This window comes from Sorex araneus, chromosome 2, assembly GCF_027595985.1.
Source record: "Sorex araneus isolate mSorAra2 chromosome 2, mSorAra2.pri, whole genome shotgun sequence".
Taxonomy (NCBI): Eukaryota; Metazoa; Chordata; class Mammalia; order Eulipotyphla; family Soricidae; genus Sorex; species Sorex araneus.
In genome coordinates, this window is record NC_073303.1 from 270399581 (window position 1) to 270419645 (window position 20065).

Below are 20065 nucleotides of genomic sequence, written 5' to 3' on the forward strand. Positions count from 1 at the left end.
TAGGGGGGAAATTATTGAAGATCAATCAGTGATGAGAAAGCTGACTTAAAAGTATTCTAAGTTCTTTGTGATTGTTTTCTTCTTATCTTTTTTCCAAAAGTCTAATATTTACTTTCATATGAGAATGATTTGAAAGTAATATTTCTTTCTTTACATCAGTTGTGTTTTATTATTTCATTTGTTTAGACTATTGCTTAGATTTATTATATGAGTACTATTTTGTTAAATATGCCAAAATTGCTTTAATTTTCACTGTATCACTGTCATCCTGTTGCTCATCGATTTGCTCGAGCGGGGACCAGTAATGTCTCCATTGTGAGACTTGTTGTTACTGTTTTTGACATATGGAATACACCATGGGTAGCTTGTCAGGCTCTGCCGTGCGGGCGAGATACTCTCAGTATAAAATTTTAAAAAGAGAGAAAAAAATCCAGGGTTCTCAGAAGAAAAGTGGTGAAAGGGAGCCCTCAAACACCATTGTCGGGACTGTAGCCTGGCTCAGCTTCTGTGGGACAGGACAGAAAGCTTTTTATTTTTTTTATTTTATTTTTTTTTAATTTTTTATTGAGTCACCATGTGGAAAGTTACAAAGTTTTCAGGTTTAAATCTCAGTTATACAATGCTCGAATACCCATCCCTTCACCGGTGCTCATATTCCACCACCAAGAATCCCAGTATAGCTCCACCCCGCCCCCCCACACCCCTAACCCCCTCACGCCCCTAGCTCCCCCGCCCTAACCCCCCCTCCCTCGCCTGTGTAACTAATAAATTTCACTTTACTTTCACTTTGATTGCATACAATATTTCAACAAACTCACTTTTAGAGCAGGGACAGAGCTTCCATTTGATCCAGCAGTTTGACGTACTGGCTCCTAGCCCCCAAGTGTCAAAGCATTAACCTAAACAGAGACACACACTCCTCTGGTTACTGCAGTGCTTGCTACAGGAAGCATGGTATGGAAACTCCTCGAATGTCCAGTGACAAATGAACAAAGAAGTTTTGGAATATATACACTGCGCATTCACTAAAGGGCCACGGTGCTCTATCTCTCCCGTGCTGGCGTTCAGTAGTCTCAGGCCGCTCCCCCCACCCCAGGGAGGCTGATGGCAATGGGCAGGAGAAGGGGAAAACGAGGGCCAGGCTGGTTGGTGTCAGTTGCAGTTTATTCCATTCTCATCTCCATTCTCCTCTGATTCTCCTCCTGCTTCTCCCTCCCCCATGCTACTTCATTCTCCTCTGGATCCCACTTCATTCTCCTTCTCGCTCTGGATCCCCCAACCCCCTCTGACAGCCTAGTTAAATCCCAAAGCATGAGGGGCAGGGGTAATAATTACACGTAGGTGTGGTCATACAATCAACAGAAGTAAAGTCTTTCCCTCAGGGGAAGCTTCTTCTAGGACAGATTCTCTTCCAGCAGGACAACCCACTCAAGAGTGGAATCCCACCGGAGTGTTTTTCCTCTCCTTGTCCAACAAACATATAAACATTCATAATCATCATTTTGTATGGACACAGTAACAGATACATTAAACTTATAGAATTGCTCTCCTTGGGTCATCTCGATCTCAGGCTACAGCTTTAATTTTCAAGGGCAGAATATTCAAATATTTTTATTCAGCCATATTAACAAGTCCAAACGTTGGCATCACCACCTCAAAAATCATCAAACTAGTCTGCAACTGCACCTCATAGTGATTCATTAAAAAATTTAAAAAAAAATCATCAAACTTCTTTCCCACATGCCTTTTCCTAATATATTTTGATATGTTAAGAAACAAAAATTGTTTAAAATTAATCTTCAAAACTACTTAAGAAGAGGCTAGGATTCATAAAATGTATCAATTCCTAGCTCATATATTGATCTAGTTGTTCCCTATTTTTAGATGTATTGATATTTGCATTTTTAATGTTTACATGTAGTTTTCTACTCCTTCCATCACTTAAGTGTATCTGTCTTCAAATTTACTAAAGCAAAAGTGATGATTTTTAAAAATTAAATTTGAAGACAGATACACTTAAGGAATGGAAGGAGTAGAAAACTACATGTAAACACATAAAAATAGCTTTAAGTGAAAGTGATTTTTACTTCTTTACTACCACCCATCTCCCTAAAGGCTTCTTTTTAACAAAGAGTTATTTTCCAGTCCATAGTTGGGAATTCTGAGAGACCACAGACAGTCGTGCTGAACAAAGGCTGTTTTCATGAAAACTGAAAAACTAATTTTTCCTGTAACCTCAGTCCGAGAGGTTATTTACTGGGACAGATTCTCAACTGTGACAAATTCAGAATTTGAAAGGCCCCGTTGGACAGACCATTCCATATTGCAAATGAATGACTGGTCCCCAAATCACCATGCAAGATGGGTTTTCGGATCCATCGAGCAGAGGAGTCACGGGGCAGGTAAGGAGGATGAGTGGCCACGCAAAGTGGTCACGGGGAGGAATCCCCAATTCCTATATGCTTTTCCCCATCTGGACGCTTTAAAGGAATCTCTTAGGTGCATCATTAATACAGAAGTATCACTGGCATTTCTCAAACAATGAAGCAAAGTGGACAAAATTAATAGGTTCCACTCATCACACTTGGGAAAGAATCACATTGAGTTCCAAGCATGTTTGGAATTAAAAAAGCTTACGACCTCAATGAGTGCCGAGAGTCTTCGGAACCATGTGTGTGTAGATACACACGCACACTCACTAGTCTATCACCATGCATTCATATTAGAAAAGTCCACCTTTCCTGTAAATCAAATAATAATGAACATGCATTGAGGTTTCGCAAAAGTTCAAGATGCTGCTCTGCCTAACGCTCTAACACTCATCGATTTAAAGAAGGCCTTTGATTCTGTTGAGTCTGAAGCGGTCATCGAAGCCCTGGTCAGACAGGGCAATCAAACTCAGAACATTAGGATCCTCCACGAGCTGTAGTACGGATTCACCACCAGGATCTCACCATTCTACAAGGAAGTGATCATTGACCTAAAGAGAGGGGTGCAGCAGGGTGATACCATTTCTCCGAAACTCTTCAGTGCCACCCTTGAGAAGGCCATGCGAGACTGGAATGGGAAGGAATGGGAGTGAAGACAGACAGTCAGCAACTACACCAGCTCCGCTTCGCTGATGACATCGTTCTCATAACACCAAACATCAGTTAAGCAGTACAAAGCTGGCCGACTTGGACCGTCAGTGTGGAAAGGTTGGACTGCAGCTGAATTTCACCAAAACAATGTTCATGAGAAATGGACTAGTTCCTGACGTTCCATTTGCTCTCAACGGAATGAACATCTCTGAATGCAGCAGCTATGTGTACCTGGGTCGAGAAATCAACATGAGGAACGACTTGGCACCAGAACTGCGCAAGAGGAAGAGAGCAGCGTGGAGCGCCTTCAAGAGTATTGAAGAAGTTGTTAAGAGGACAAAGAACCTCTGGCTCCAGGCACATCTTTTTGACTCTACCGTTCTTCCTGCACTAACATACGCCTCAGAGACCTGGGCCATACTCAAACAGGATGAGAATGCTATTGGGGTATCCCAAAGAGGAATCGAAAGAGCTATGCTTTGAGTATCATGTTTCACTCAAGTGAGAGAAGGAAGCTGGAGTTCTGACCTCCTCAACAATAGAGGATCAGGGACGCTGTCTCATTTGCCAAGGCATAAAAAATCAGATGGGCAGGACACGTAATGCAATTTGGAGACGACCGCTGGACTACAGCCATTGCCAACTGGATTCCACGGGACGTCAAAAGAATGGCAGGCCGCCCACCTACGAGATGATCAGACTTCTTCCTCAAGACCCTGAACAAACGATTTGATGCTCTTTGTGTTCCTGGAGCGAGCAGACACCATTGGGCTACACTAACACGTGGCAGGAATGAATGGAGATGTTACTGGCGCCCACTCGAGCAAATTGATGAGCAATGGGTGACAAGTGACAAGTGAAGTAATGTATTTCAAGAGTAAAAGATTTCATCTCCTAAAAATTATAAGGAGCAATGATTTGATCTAGTTACTTCAATTCTGGGTATGTGTCTAATGGAAACAAAATCTTTCTCCCAAAATGTACCTGAACTTCTATGTTCACTGTAGTATCATTGTCATATTTGGCTATTTGCATATTTGCATTGCATATTTGCAATGGCTAAGTCATGGGAGTAACCAAATTCTCTATACTAGAATGAAGTATAATATGTGTATTTATTTATATTTATACATAAAACGTGATGGAATATTATTCAGCCATGTAAAAGAAGCCCTGTTACTCATAATGATCAATGAACCATGAGGGTATTTTGCTAAGTGAATTCAGTCAGGTGGAAAAAAAAGTTGCATTCCAATACTTGTAGGTGGGATTTGAAAACAACTCAGAGAAATGAGACATCTCAGTCAATGAAAGATTTACCACTGCTAGCTGCAGCTTCCTCTGAGCCATACAGTCCTGCCTGTTTTCCATCTTCAGAATTTGGGGACCAGCTTCTGGGAATTTTCCAACCTCTCTCACTGTCACTCTCACTGTCATCCCGTTGCTCATCGATTTGTTTGAGCGGGCACCAGTAACGTCTCTCATTGAGAGACTTATTGTTAGTTTTTGTCATATCCAATACACACGGGTAGCTTGCCAGGCTCTGCCGTGCCAACCTCTCTCAGTAATCAGGAATCATTCCTTTTGTACATATATTTCATATCATTTCATTCAATCTGGGGAAAGGCGAAGATAGGTGATGTGCTCAGTTGACCGCCTAGATACAAGGTTTTAAAAGCTGGTGTGAGATTAAAACAAACGAGCAGATGGGGCTGGAGAGATAGCACAGCGGGTAGGGCGCTTGCCTTGCATGCGGCTGACCCGGGTTCGATTCCCAGCATCCCATATGGTCCCCTGAGTACTGCTAGGAGTAATTCCTGAGTGCATGAGCCAGGCAGGAGTAACTTCTGTGCACTGCCAGGTATGGCCCAAAAAGGAAAAAAAAATGAGCAGAAGTGGAAGAAATCTCGTCCACAGGAGACATCTGTTGTAAGCTGACTTGTGCCAGAGAATTGTTTCTCTTAACAGAGTTGTTCCAATTCTGGCCACCATGTCCAAACAGTTGTAAAATATTTGGAATACCATCCCTGAATGGCTGCAATATAATTCACAAACCATTACCAGAATGGCTCCTCCACCAATTTGGTGATGACCAGAAATTTACTTTAGCTATTAAAAGCCACCAAAGAGATGAGTGGTAGAACCAATTTCCTTCTTTCCTTCCCCCATCTCTCATGATATTCTCTGTAACACGTTATTCACACCACGGTCTCAAAGTTGGCACGGGGTCTGTCACATAGGAGGGACTTAAAAAATCACGCAGCCAACATGGGTTCAATCCCGGCATCCCAGATGGTCCCATGAGCTCCCCCAAGAGAGATTCCCGAGCACAGAGTCTGAAGTGAGCTTTGAGCACCACCAGGGCTGGTCCCCCAACATAGGGGAGGGGGAAAAAAATCACCTCTAAACACATACATATCGAATTAATGTGTTGTAAATGTGTTGTATCTATTTCCTCCCTTGGAAAATGACTTCGATCAAATCCCTGAGACTAGAGACATTATTACCATTCAACTTATAATTCTACAGTTTGAAGAAGTGATGTCATCATCACATTACTAGGCAAACCACAGAAAAAATGAACGACTGTTAATTATACCCAGACATTCTTTCAGACCAATCCATCAACTCTTCTAAAGAAAACTCACCTGTAATAAAGAAGAAAGAACAACAGGAATTTATTTAAATTATTTTATTTCTCATAGTTTTCTAACACATGGTGTTAGAACAATGAATTTTGGCACCATGATGTAAAACCTTTTTTTTCAAGTGTAACCTTTAAATTAGGAACAGTAGCTACAGTAAGAATGTTTGAACCTCACTCCGAAATCATGAAAAGAATCAAGAATTTTTAATTTTCGGTCTGTGGAGACAAGCTTTCAAATTGAGATAAGGAGAAGGTAGTAGAGAGTAATAAGGAAGGTAAGTGGGCACAATTTGGGGAGACAAAGATAAATGTCCCTAAAAACAGAGGGCAGCGATACAAAGGGGAAGAAGATGCACCAACTTTATTTTTCTAACATGAAATTCAAGTACTCCAAAGTTTGTGTTTTTCTAATCATAAAATGCTACCACTAACCTCAAAGTTTTCTTTTTCCTCATTTTTCTTACTTTTTCTAGTCAAAACCTGTTTTCACTAAAGGACACTCAGTGATCTTGCCAAGGAACACACAAAAAGAAGAAAGCTTTCAAAGCTTGCATAAGTCTAGTTATCTAGGGAATATAATCCACCTGGTAAAATTCATCTCAGGAACAGAGGGTTTGATTTCAAACATGAAAGTAAAAGCATCTCACCATCCCAAGAGAATCTAGAACTGTTTCCAACTGGATATGTGCTTTGGTTGTTCTCTATACTCAGATGTTTGTTTTTTCTTAAGAAAACAAGGTTTTTTTGTGTTCCCAGTAACTACTAAAAAAGGTCAATAAAGAACTCTTACACTATGTTGCATATAAAGTCAGATTGAATGCCAGTTCTCGACATTTAAAAAAATAGCCAATTTTCATGTGTATCAATTTTGCCTATGAGTTAATAAATAAAACCATCCCCAGCCTCTGATAAATAAGAAAATATCATTTGTTACGTGAACATTTGCACCTGAATATTTTATCAACTGAAACACAAATTCAGAAAATTGTCATTATTCTCCAAAACTTGACAGAGAAATAAATATTTGCTTAAACTTTCTTTCCTACTTCAATCTGTGTTTTAAGGCTCAGAGCAGACATTAAGAAACCATTATTTTTTTTTTTAATAAAAAGTTTTTCTTTTCCCATCTTTGGCCCAAGAGCAGGCATTGAGAAAAACATTTTTTTTTTTAAATAAAAAGGGTTGTTTTTTTTTCCACCTTTGGCCCAAAGTGAAGTTGTCCTGCTGAAGTTATTTAAATATCCCTCTCATCTTCTCACGTACAACTTCAAGGCCATGTTCATGCCAGTTATCTTTTCCAGAAGAAAATCCAGTCCCACCGCCAGTGAATAACTCAGGGGTCTATGAAAGACACGGCGATGTAGCGGGTTCCGTTCTTCACGGGAAGCCCTTCGTGTAAATGTGTCAGTCTCCCTGGATGCATGAAACTCCAGCCTTTCCTCGGGGACTCGATAGAGCAGTTGTACCGCAGAAATTTGCAGCCCCCTCCCTGTAAGAGACAAACAAAATAAATAAAATAAAATAAATACATCAAATACATTTTATGCAACAAAATAAATACATCAGCTGAGGATGTCTGTTTTCGTTTTTTAAATCTGTGCCACTTCTTCCATAAGGCCAGCTCGGCAGACCCTATAAAGGACGCAGCCCGAGCCCTTTTGAAACAAGTGGACAAAGGTAAAAAGCCAGAATGACCTGGAAATCTTCTCCCACGTTATTGAGGGCGATGTTGATGGTGAACGTGGACGCGTCGTGATGAGGGCGCAGCGAGCGCTGTCGGTCGGGTGAGTACTTCACCACGAAGTTCAACAGTGCAAAGCCCTGCAAAGACCAAAGGCAACCCAATGGATGTGCGAGTTCTCAGCCGGGCCACAGAACCGCACATCTGTGCGCAGGCTGGAGGGAGGCAGGAGGGAGGAGCAGGAGGGCAGCTACCTTGGTGTAGTAGCCCGCGAAGACCTTCAGCGTGACGGGGGCAATGAACTCCCGGATGAAGTGCAGCCAGACGTTCTCCAGGCCAATCTGCTTCATGTGGATGTCATCTGTCGGGACGTTCTCGTAACCCCCAGATATCCGGCTGTCCTGGGGGGAGTGGGGAGCAGCAACATCACCAAGCGTGCTCGCTGGGCGGTGCCCGGGGTTATTCGCCCTTGGAAGTCTTTCTAACCACCAGATCCCCATAAACCCATCCAAGTAACGGTTGCTCGAGTTGGGTGAACCATCTGCGTTCACAGCAGGCAATCAGAATGACGCCAGCTGGTACGGCTTTCCGGATCTACCAGGAAGTGCAGCGGCGAGTAGATTCTCTAACTTATTGAGTGAACTCGCTGGTGCTGACGCTTCCCACCAGTGCCTCTCCCACGACAAGGTGTGGCTTCATGAACACTTGGTGCAATGCAGTGCTCGCATCAACAACTTCATGTACATAGGAGGATTGAGCTTGCAAGGAAATAAAATTGATGTCCAAAGCCCTCCCACGTTCCCATGTTTTGGGGGCAGGTTTAGCTCTCTGGCAGATAGCAGGCCCACTTCTCCACCACGTGGCTCCCTAACTCTGACCATAATTCCCGAGAAGCCCCTCAGTCTGTGGCGTGGCCCTCCAAACTCCTTCCAGAATAGTTTCCAATTATACTACAACCTGCAGGCGTCAAGTTCTTCCTCATACTCTGTTTTTGTTTTTGTTTGCTTTTTTTTTTTGCTTTTTTGGGTCACACCCGGCGATGCTCAGGGGTTACTCCTGGCTTTGCACTCAGGAATTACTCCTGGTGGTGCTTGAGGGACCATATGGGATGCTGGGGATTGAACCCGGGTGGGCCGAGTACAAGGCAAACGCCTTACCCACTGTGCTATCGCTCCGGCCCCTCTTCCTCATACTCTGAACCCCCGCGGCCCGGGCAACTAAGTAGCCAGAGAAGGTGCCAGGGGCAGACAGAGCCCACAGCCTGCCGCGTCAATCCCACGGTTTTAAGGAGCTGGTGTGCGTGGCCGGCCCCCGGGAGAGGAAACCGATGGCAACACGCTGGTGAGACTTCCTGCCCCATCGTGAACGCTGAGTGTGAATGCAAAACTGATTTAAATGTATAAACTGACCCAGATCTAAATCTGCTGAAACAGATCCCTCCTTCTTACACACACACACACACACACACACACACACACACACACACACACACACACACTCTCTCTCTCTCTCTCCTCTCTCTCTCTCTCTCTCTCTCTCTCTCTCTCTCTCTCACACACACACACACACACACACACACACACTTTGATACTTATGCAGGTCACTGTAAAGGCACAGGGAATAAAAGCTGGCAGTGGATAGAGCAGTATCACCCCAGAAAGGCAGGTTACCTCACTGACCTGGAGATCCTATCTCCTAAATACCACAAGCACCAGGCATGAGTGAGGAGACGAGACCCCAGGAGACAAAATGGACAGAGGCAGACGCAGACAAGAGTTCTGGCCACCGGCTTGCCCCGATGAGACGTGTAAGCTTCAGAGGTGCCCAAAGGCCCCTTCCTGCCCGACATCTCAACTCCTCCCCCACCCACGGAGACATTTTAACTCTTCGCGTGCAAACAGCCACTTACATGGTGCTTCCCCCCAGACCACTGGCCGTAGTGCTCCATTTCTTCCACTAACTCGTCACAGGCCTTTTCAGAAAATATGGGGAACCAAAAAACGTCTGGACACGGCTGTAAAAGAGAAGCACATCACCAGTCAGAGACACGGCAGTCACGGGCACTTGGCAGGGAACAGAAGAGAGTCCGCGTTCATCAGACTTGTGTTACTTGCCCAGTTGACCCGTCTCTGGACGCGTCTTTGAAAGTGATGCACGCTGTGAGTGACCATTGAAATGACAAGTGCCAGTGTCCACACTACACCACCACCTGTCACCCACACCTCCCTGACCCTGAAGCAATGCCCGCATGCATCAACTATGACACTCAAGAAAGCACGAGAAAACACTGCGCATAGTTCAACTGGCCACAGCTCTACTTCTTTCCCAAAACAGCCCAACTCATCTCAGCTGCAAAGATAGTCTCCATTCTCTGAAAAAGGGTCATTTCAGAGGAATTTACAGAAGTTAACAATAGTTTAGTGCATATGCTGCCGAGACCCATGTGCTGCTTGCGCCCGTGTGGCCAAGAACACAGGAAACCCGAGCATATGTGTTGCCTGCATCTCCCCTCTTGAGATGTGTACTTTCGTGCTGTCCTGTCTAATGCTGGGGTGTGTGTACAGTCTCTCTTCGCCCTTGGAGAAGTCCAGCTTCTCTCTTGAGCGTGTTACTCTCCACTCTCCCACTCTCTCTCCCCCTCATTCCCTTCAAAACCTCCAAATAAAAACTAATTTCATCACTGTATCACTGTATCACTGTCATCCCCTTGCTCATCAATTGGCTTGAGCGGGCACCAGTAATGTCTCCATTGTGAGACTTGTTGTTACTGTTTTTGGCATATCGAATACGCCACGGGGAGCTTGCCAAGCTCTGCCGTGTGGGCGGGATACTCTCGGTAGCTTGCCAGGCTCTCTGAGAGGGGCGGAGGAACTGAACCCAGGTCAGCCACCTGCAAGGCAAATGCCCCACTGCTGTGCTATATCGCTCCAGCCCAAAAACTGTAATTAAAAAAACAAAGAAAGAAACAAACAAAACCAATAGTTTAAAGCCAAACAGTATGGAACCAAACTTGGTTTTCTTAGTAAGAGATCTTTCTGAGAAGAGATTCTTGGGAGTCCTATCACCCAGCAGTGCTCAGGGACTACTCCTAGCTCTGTGCTCAGGAGTGAGCCCTGGCGGGGCTCAGGGCATATACATGGTGCCAGGGATTGAACCATCCTCAGCCACGTGCCAGCCAACCAGCTTGCACCTTCTGCTATCCTGTCACAGAGCCAAGTTCTTTCAAAGATAAACTTTCAATGAAAGAGGTCGTGGGGGCCTGAGCGTACAGTGGGTAGGGTGTTTGCTTGCACTCGGCCAACCCGGGTTCTATTCCCAGCATTTGATATGGTCCCCTGAGCACTGCCAGGAGTAATTCCTGATGAGGAGCCAGGAGTAACCACTGTGCATTGCCAGGTGTGACCCAAAAAGCAAAAAATGCATAAATAAGTAAATAAAAAGGTCGTTACCAGATATATGCTTCATCTTCAATGGTTTGAGAAAGCATGATATTTGGAAGTATATTCAAAGACATTATCTAAAAAATGACTGTCACTCTCAGGCTCTACATTTTTCTCTCTCATCCTTAAGACTATGAAGTCAGTAAGAAAGCCACATGAATAGTATTCTTTGCACCTAAAGAATAGTGTCACTAATTTCACAACATTATTTGCTGTGACAATAGTCCCTTTCAAAAGCAGAGCAAAAATGTTCTATCGCTCATAGTGTTAATACAAACCTGCTCAACTATATTTTCTGTGAAGATCTTCGAATAATCACGGTTTATATACTTTTCCTTCCAGTCCTACCAAAAGAAAAAAAAGGAGATTAAAGTTATACTTTCTGATAAAAATTTTAATAAAAGTATAACATCCGTGTCTTTTACAAATTGCTCAATATATAAATGACTATGTAGTGTAGATTCATTCTCAGAAATCCTAAGAAACAGGAATTCTCAGAAGTTGGCTTGTTTCTTAATCATCGCCTTTTTTGGTGTATGTTTAATTCTTTAAAAAATGTCAAAATTGTTTTGAATTTTTTGGTTTTGGAGACACACCCGGCTGTGCTCAGAGCCGACTCCTGCCTCTGTGCTCAGGGATCATTACTGGTGGTACCTAGGGCATCATTTGTGGTGCCTGAGTCAGCATGTGCCCACTAGACTCTCTTTTTGGCCCTTGATTTCTATTTTTGGAGTCACATTTCAGAATCAAAATAGAGAAATTAAAAAAAAAACACACATAAAAACCCTGTAACCTCAGTTTTACATATCTGCTATTACGGGGCTCATATCTTTTTGACAAAGAAGGACAAAACCTATTTTCAAATTGTTTAATAAATGTTATGTACACATAGTCTATGAGGGTCAGATTGCTACCTATAACATGTCATCTTTTACTGGTGAGTTTTCTGATTTCTAAATAAGAGGGGGAAGTGGAAGTAAATAATCATCTTTAACATATTAGAATCTTTGTTTATATCACTATTCAGTTTTGTATGTTTGTTTTATTTGGGGGCCACACTGGCTATGCTCAGGGTGTTCTCTTGGTTCCTTACTCAGAGATCACTCCTGGTGGTGCTCAGGGAACCATCCGGGCTGCCGGGGACCAGGCCTGGGTCAGTCATGCAAGGCAAACGCCCTAAGCACTGTCCTATCACTCTGGAACCCACTACTGGTGGTTGAAGACTTAAGAGTCCCCTAAAGTTTTACATTTGGATATTGACATTAACTTTCTGTTTTAGATCACCTTTTAAACAAACTCTGACCGAACTAATCTGCTCAAAGTTCTCATAAGACAAAACCATTTGTTGGTTAAATGGCGACCAGAGCTCACCCTTTATGAGGTATATCAATCAAGTTAATTTTCCAAAATTAAACAAATTTTACTCATTTCTGTCATTTTTATTCTAAATAGTTTTATTCTCATAGAAATAGAAAAAAAATCAGGACTTTTAAAAAGACATTAACATTATCTAGGAAATTAAAAAATTCATATTCCCAAGATACTAAGCAATTAAGTAAATTAAAGTAAAATACCAAGAAATTTAAGTAAAATAGGTTATCCCATCCTCGCCATTTAAAAACGTCTTCACTTTTCAATTCTGCTCTTGTATAAGATAAAAAGATGCAACCCAAATCAAACGTGTATACTTTCTAAATACAAGCTAAATAATTCTCATCCTGATCAGCAGAGGATTCGATATTAAACTCACTATGCCTGATATCAGCCATTCTGAGAAAATAAAAGACAATCTAAATAAAAGACAATCAGAGTCTTCATTAAAAGAGGATTCTTCAAGAAAGTATTTCCTCCTGAAAAAACGTGCAAAGATCACAACAGAAAATAGGCCCTAGTGTGACAGTGTTAATTTCTGCATGATTTAAATCATTAAGAAGAGAAATAATATCAGGCATTAAAAGTATGAAATAATTTCCATAAGACTTTCATCATGTGCTAAATTCAATTACTGGAAAATTTTCTGGTTCCTCTTGCTTTTCACAGAATTGTTGTTAAAATTTTTTCAAAATTACCAACTAAAATACATTTCCCCAAACTCATTTCTTGAATTTTTTTTCCTGAAAAGTCAAAATGGGATACTGACATATGTGAGTTACGCGCACAACATTTTAAGGCTTGCCATATTTCAGATTATGAACAAACTAGCTGAAATAAACTTAGAGTTACAGGAAAATAAATGATAAAGCTAAAGATGAAGTACATACCACAGGATTTTCAAAAATCTGCCAGAGATCATTGTTATAATGAGAAATATTGTAATTAGCCGTTGATAATAATCTTCCAAATTCATGTCTATTAGAAATATACATGAACGTACCCTAAAGGCCAAAAGATAAGTGTTAACATTCTTAGAGATGATCATCAAAATTACATGTAACCATAGGAAAAATATATAAGTGATATTAACCTCAACTTTGATCATTCATGGACATGCATTTTTATTTCTTGCATCAAACATGCATGGTTTAAAATGAAAATGAAACCAAATCATGATTAACTGTGAATTCCAACACCACAGAAAACTTATGGATAGCACTGACACTCAACTGAAAAAAAGAAGAACGGGGTCTGTCTGTACCCCTCTCTCACTGATCCTAGAGGTAGACATCGGAAAAACATTCCTGTTTGAAAGCAGAAATAGTGTTGAGACACGGCAGTGCAAGGAACTGTACCTCTTTTGGCTTCTTTCCCTTCGAAAAATATAGCGTATTTCTAATGAGGATTCAAATATTGATATTAGTTCATCAGTCTATTTTAATTGTTTACTGTTCTGATATTTAAGGACTGGATACAAACACTACTCATGCATTATGTGGTATCGACAGAGGCCGGCCCCATCTCCTTACCCCACACCTGATAACTCTAGCAAATGCCACTAAGTTTAGATCACTTATTTCTGACCCCATTTTAAAGGTAAAAGGTTTGTTATTACTTAGAAAAATCAAAAACACCCAAATCTCATCTTAATCAAGATATATTCTATAGTTACTCCCACGTAGTCTCTCCAAAATGGAAGGAAGGAAAGAAGGGAGGGAGGGAAGAACGGAAGGAGGAAGAGAAGGACAGAAGGAGGAAGAAAGGAAGGGGAAGGAAGGAAGGAAGGAAGGAAGGAAGGAAGGAAGGAAGGAAGGAAGGAAGGAAGGAAGGAAGGAAGGAAGGAGGGAGGGAGGGAGGGAGGGAGGGAGGGAGGGAGGGAGGGAAGGAAGGAAGGAAGGAAGGAAGGAAGGAAGGAAGGAAGGAAGGAAGGAAGGAAGGAAGGAAGGAAGGAAGGAAGGAAGGAAGGAAGGAAGGAAGGAAGGGAGGGAGGGAGGAAGGAAGGAAGAAAGAAGGGAGGGAGGGAGGAAGGGAAGGAAGAAGGGAGGGAGGGAGGAAGGGAAGGAAGAAGGGAGGGAGGGAGGAAGGGAAGGAGGAAGGGAGGGAAGGAGGGAGGGAGGGGAAGAAGAAAGGAGAAGGAAGGACTGAAAGAAGGTCTGAAAGAAAGGAGAGAGGAGAGAATGAGAGAGAGAGGAGAGAGAAAATTACCTAGAAGTACATAAAGATACCAACCTTCATATCTAACATGGATAGGTCCTAAGCCTGACCCTCAACCACACACACACACACACACACACACACACACACACACACACACACACACACACACACACACACACATACACACCATCCTCTGATGCTGGGTATGGCCTTGGTGATCCAAAGCACTGAATGTCACGGCCCCTAGGTTTAAAAATCTAGACCAAGCAATGAAACCAAATTGGGCTTGGGGTCATCTGTCAACCATCGGCCCAAAGAGCCGAGAGCTGACAACCACACACTGCCCCCTTCCCAACACACCCAGCACACTCAACACACACACACACACACACACACACACACACACACACACACACACACATGCACACACACAAGCACACAAACACACACACGTACACAGAGTAAGGACCAGTGCATATCAAAATCTTACCCAGCTCAATAAAAGACTCTCAGAGAAACTTTACTGCTAAGCAAATTACCAAGGCTTATATTCATCAACAAAAATAAATAACGATAAATAAAAATAACACCTTTGGGGGGCTGAGCATTTGGAATGTTTCCGGAGTAGGGGAGTCTTTTTCCCTTTGTAAAGTCTAAAATGAAGAGAAGCATTGGGTAAGTTGACCTGTACACCCACTGTCTCAGGTAATCTCAGGCAAGTAAACACAGCAGCCCTTGCCGGGAAGCTACATTCCGAAAAGTCCTGCAGAGACAACATGCAGCTCAGGCAAAGCTCAGCGCGACACAAAGAAGAAATCCGGCCCTTTCTCTTTCCTTTTTTATTCCTTTTTCCTTTTTGGTCAAACACAAACCCAAGCTCATTCCGTAGCAGAGCTTTCATTAGACACAAAATTAAGACAAAGGGAGAGAATAAAAACCAGGTGAGAGGCCATTCCGGGATGCACTGTCGAAGGAAATTAGGCGCGGAGGAGCACGGGTTGTGATCACGGGTACTGAGGCTGTTCAACGGAACAGTGCACATACAGAGAAAACAAATACGTTTACACAACACATGCCTTATTAAACAAAGAAAAAATACTTGCCAAGTTTTCTGGGTGTTTCCCCCAAAGTCACATTTGCTACACAAATGTGAATAAAGTAACCCAAGCACGTCTAACACTAACACCGTAAGAGTGTTGTCAATCCTATACAACATTTTGAGAAACAAAGTTTTCTCCAAAAAAGATTCAAGTTTTACAGTAAATTGTGAAAAATCTTTACAAGGATTTTCATACTATAACTCTTTGCAGATTAGCAAAGTGTCACTAACTTGTCACATATATTAGATACACTATTTCCCAATCTTTTAGTGGAGTGTGGTAATGAATTTGCTATTATAGAGCTGGTCATGATTCAAAACATATTTTGAATCATTTGACTTACATTTAAAAGCATGATTTAAAAATAAAATCATGCTTTTGATGACTTTGATTTAAAAATAAAAGCATGTTCTTACATGTGTGATATTTCACCAGGACTCTGTCTAATTGCATTTAATGAGATCGGGTTTTCACTACAAAATTTCAACTGGAAGTAAAGATAAAATCTTCAAAACGCAAAACTGCTTTGCCACCAATCTGGTTCTTACCAAACTCTCATTATTGACTACGAGTTGGCTTAACCATCAATTTCAACACTTTCCTGATTGCTTCTGTAAGTAAATATTCCCCAATTCTAATGCCTCGCAGATTTTCAACACAGAACCAAAAAAGTTGGCTAGTACTTTACAAATTAGAAAGAATAAAAAAGGCATCCGACACAGTGACACATCACTGGGAGAGCAAGCGTTGGGTGAGTGTCCCCACGCCAACCCCACCCCACACCCTACCATTTCTCGGGCGTTCCGGCAGAGAGCCATATCGGGATCCAACTTATCACGAACAAAATAGTTCCTCTCGCTCATTTCTGTCCGGAGAGTCTTCCCTTGAATCAAGTACACGTTAGCCATGTACGGGACATTCCATATCCCTCTGCAAGGAAAGAGAAGACATCCAAAATACCCCAAAGGCCCAAATACCTAGACTTCTACTGACACATTTTAAAAACCAAGGCTTCTTCATTGTGTGCACGTGAGTTCTCGATTCAGAGAAATGCAAAAAATCCTGAATGGTGTTGACACGTACAAACACATGCATGTGTGTGAGGTGAAGATCAGCATCTCCATGCATTACTTAGTAACTGCCAACATGTTTGTATCAGGTTAACCTGGGCTTAAAATTCTTAAAGTCGAAGTTGATACTGGCTCTGCATTTTGGCCATCAATGGCTGCTCAGCCCTAACTGTAAGAGTAAAACACTCCACTCAGAAGGTGTTTCTGTGAAAGATTCAACAGTTTACTATCAAACAAAAACCCCATACGAATGGGGGCACACTACAGCCAGCTGACTGCTGCTTCGTCAGAGCCCAAGGCCAGCTCCACTGCCCAGGTCTGTCAGTGACTCACTGAGAAGCTTGCAAAGCTTCCTGGAAGAAGTATTCACGCCACAAGAGTTGGGGGAATGATCAGGACTCGCTTGTTCTAAGAACAAGCCACTAACATATCCCTCAACACCACATGACAGAGCTGAAAACTCCTAAATATCTGCTCTGGGGCTAACACCTATACTAAAATACTAAGACAGGCTTACAAGAGCGTGATTTTTAGGAGCAGAACATGACATCGAGTCTGCTTCTGAAGTGCCAACGTCCCTCCTTTCCCTCCCACGTTGAGAATCCAGGAGCAGGAGACGTTAGGGATGGGAAAAAGCACCTCTGCTCAGAGCAATGAACTGAGAGACGCTCTCCCCATCCCGCTTTCCCGAGCCCTCATTTCTGCAACACCCACAGACAGTATCAATATCAGACAGATGTCCTAGAGTGGGTAAAGTACTAGGAAACTGTCACGTGTACTTCAGTAGTTTGTTCTGGGCTAAGGAGCGTCCACACATGCCCTTTCCATGTATGTATCATTCTCACTTACTATCAGTCTTTTCCCAATGCCCTTTTTAATTCACTCAGCTATTCAGCACGAAGAATGTATTTTTTTCTTTCTAGATTTAGGAGCACATATTTAGTCATGAAAAAAAAGTTTTCCCTTTTAATTATGCTAATGTGTCTATCAGGCAAGTACTTAATGTTTCACTATGTCTCTCAAAAAATTATGAACAACAAAGTTCACGCCCAGTTTCCTTCGCTAGAAAAAAATAATAAACTAAAAAACGTTCTTCAATTGTTTTTACTTTTAGTTAAAAAAAAAAAATTAACTGCCAGCACATTTCCATTCTTCGGTGGCCTACATCTCAACTTGGGAAATACAACAGCTTTCTTCTATTTCATGGGGACCCTTCTGGAAAAGCCCATACTCTTCTCTTTCTTTCTCCATTCTCAATCTCTCTATTTCTGTCTCTCATTCCTCCACTTGCTCTTTCCCTATTCCCTAAATGAAACTATTTTACTTTTAAAAAATTAAAAAGAAAAGAAATTAACTGCTTGGACCAAAGAGATAGTACAAGGGTTAAAGTACTTGCCTTACATGCAGCCAATGCAGCCAGCATCACAGGTGGTCCCAGTCCCTCTGTCGCTATCCCCTTCCCCCCCACAAGCATTGCCAGGAGTGACCCCTAAGCCAGAGCCAGAAATATGCCAACTCCATGTGTGTACCAATAGCCCTTATCCCCAAATTAACTACTGAAATAAAATCAATCATGCAAGACATTTTATCATCATAAACATATTGTTTCTAACTAGAAAGGCATAAAGGGGATTTAATGTTGATAAAGTAATTGATCTCTCTTCACAACAGAGAATTTGTGTTTTACGCTGCAAACTCACAGAAGAGGATATAATGGACGATTTCAGAGGTTGGTGCAACTTTTGTTTGATTGAATTGATAAATGTGGCTCAATGACAAATTTTTAAATAATAAAAGTGATCTTAAAAAACATATGTTTAGATCATGGTGTCTCACATTTGAAGACTAAAATAAGTAACTCACACTCTGTTCCCTTGGACAATATCCACATAATCTTCAGACCGAGCATAGTAGCCATCAGGACTCAATGCACCCCAGAAGTTGGACCACAGCTTCCCGTGACGAGTGACGAGAGGGGCAACAATCTTCCTAATAATAGCCAAAAACAATTCAAGTGATTATTTTTAAATGACCACACATCTATGAATTCTATACTTATTACCAGGACAAAGCAAAGAGTAACACATAAATAAAACACAGGCCAAAGAGAAAGTACCACATCTGTAATCATAACAAACACTGCGACTATTATTAATCTTTCCAATTGCTATCTTTTTTTTTCTTTTATTTGACTCATTTGAAAGAAAATAAATTACTTAGGAGGAAAAGTTTATGAGACAAAAAGAAATGTGCTCTCAATCTCCTACAACGTAGGTTAAAAAAAATTCATGGCAAATCCACACACAGGCAAAGAAAATGATTATCACTTCAAACAAATGAACTGACATGAATCTTATACAGTACCTGTTTTGTTCAATCAAAAGTTTTAGAGTCTTTGGGTTTGTCAAAACCACATCTGCATCCACACTAAAGTAATAATCACAGTTTTCATCTTGACGGCAAAAATCCCTGATGTGGAAAACAAGAATGAGAAAAAGTAAGTCTTGGCCAGTTAACAAGTGTTACCATAAACTTCTATGTGAAATAAGGTTTCTCTAGCACGCTTTTCTAATAGAAACAGTAAGGCAATATCTAGAAAGATGCATGCAGTCTAACTTCAAAATGGTCAAATTCATCAACACAGATGTTCGAAGACTGACACTAAATTTTAAGCGTAGGGAAAAACAAATGTTCATGCTATCCACTATCAAACTGGTAACCAGAGAGGAAAGCTCATTCGGGGTGAGAAAATCAAGAGAGAAAACGAGTTCTGAGTAAGGATGCAAGAGCTGCCGATGACTGCACCAAGGGACTTTGACTAGTGACATCTGTTCTGTTTCCTGGGGTCTGTCTATCGGTCTCATCCCGGGCAGTATGTGTCACCTTGGGTCCTGAGTGATAACTCAGTCCAAGACAAGGCCAGGAGGAGACGCTCCAACCTAATTGCCTTCTTCGGAGCAACTCAACCCAGGATGTAGCATATCGCATTAACTCAATGAGCAAATGGGTGGTCTTAGTCTCACTGTAATTTTAGTAGTAGTTCTGCTGAAGTCACATGGAAGGGGCTTTATAAGGGATCTGCATTGTTTCTTCTGAGGCTTCCAGAATGTTCTCCACTGGGAGGTAACTGGAAACTGAGAACCCGCTTCCTGCCCCCTCCCTCACCCTAGACTGACCCTACACCATCTTCAGGAGGAAACACGAAACCACTGGGCCATCACTCACCCTAGTGATTACATCTGAGTATTTTTAAAAATCTCGCTGATGTGATATGAATCGTTTGGTAAAATAGGTTAGCTTGGAGAGATTAAGGAACATAATTTCTTAGCCCTTCAGTCCTTTACATGTGAAAATATACACAAACACAGAGGGTAAAAATAATCACGCATAAATACACACACTCACACTCACACGCATGCACGCATGTGCACACACACACTGCTGAGACACTGAAGTTCAGAAAAAAATTTTGAAGGAAAGTTGTGTTTCTTTAAGTGCCTTAGGTTGAAATGTTCA

At 41.9% G+C, this 20065-nt stretch overlaps 1 protein-coding gene across 2 annotated transcripts in view; it reads right to left on the reverse strand.

The window, feature by feature from the left end:
• Positions 1–5763: 5763 nt before the first annotated feature.
• Positions 5764–20065, reverse strand: part of PLOD2 (procollagen-lysine,2-oxoglutarate 5-dioxygenase 2) — an 81000-nt gene continuing 66698 nt past the window's right edge. The window contains exons 11-20 of one of the 2 annotated variants that reach the window (XM_055128623.1): positions 18914–19018; positions 18413–18538; positions 16268–16409; positions 14970–15032; positions 13110–13223; positions 11127–11192; positions 9318–9422; positions 7663–7809; positions 7423–7548; positions 5764–7216 (exon numbers count right to left, since the gene is read on the reverse strand). In XM_055128623.1, coding sequence (XP_054984598.1) covers positions 7061–7216; positions 7423–7548; positions 7663–7809; positions 9318–9422; positions 11127–11192; positions 13110–13223; positions 14970–15032; positions 16268–16409; positions 18413–18538; positions 18914–19018 — 1150 coding nt within the window. In that variant the 3' untranslated portion in view covers positions 5764–7060. The remainder of the gene's footprint in view (positions 7217–7422; positions 7549–7662; positions 7810–9317; positions 9423–11126; positions 11193–13109; positions 13224–14969; positions 15033–16267; positions 16410–18412; positions 18539–18913; positions 19019–20065) is intronic. The other variant, XM_055128624.1, reaches the window with a different exon arrangement.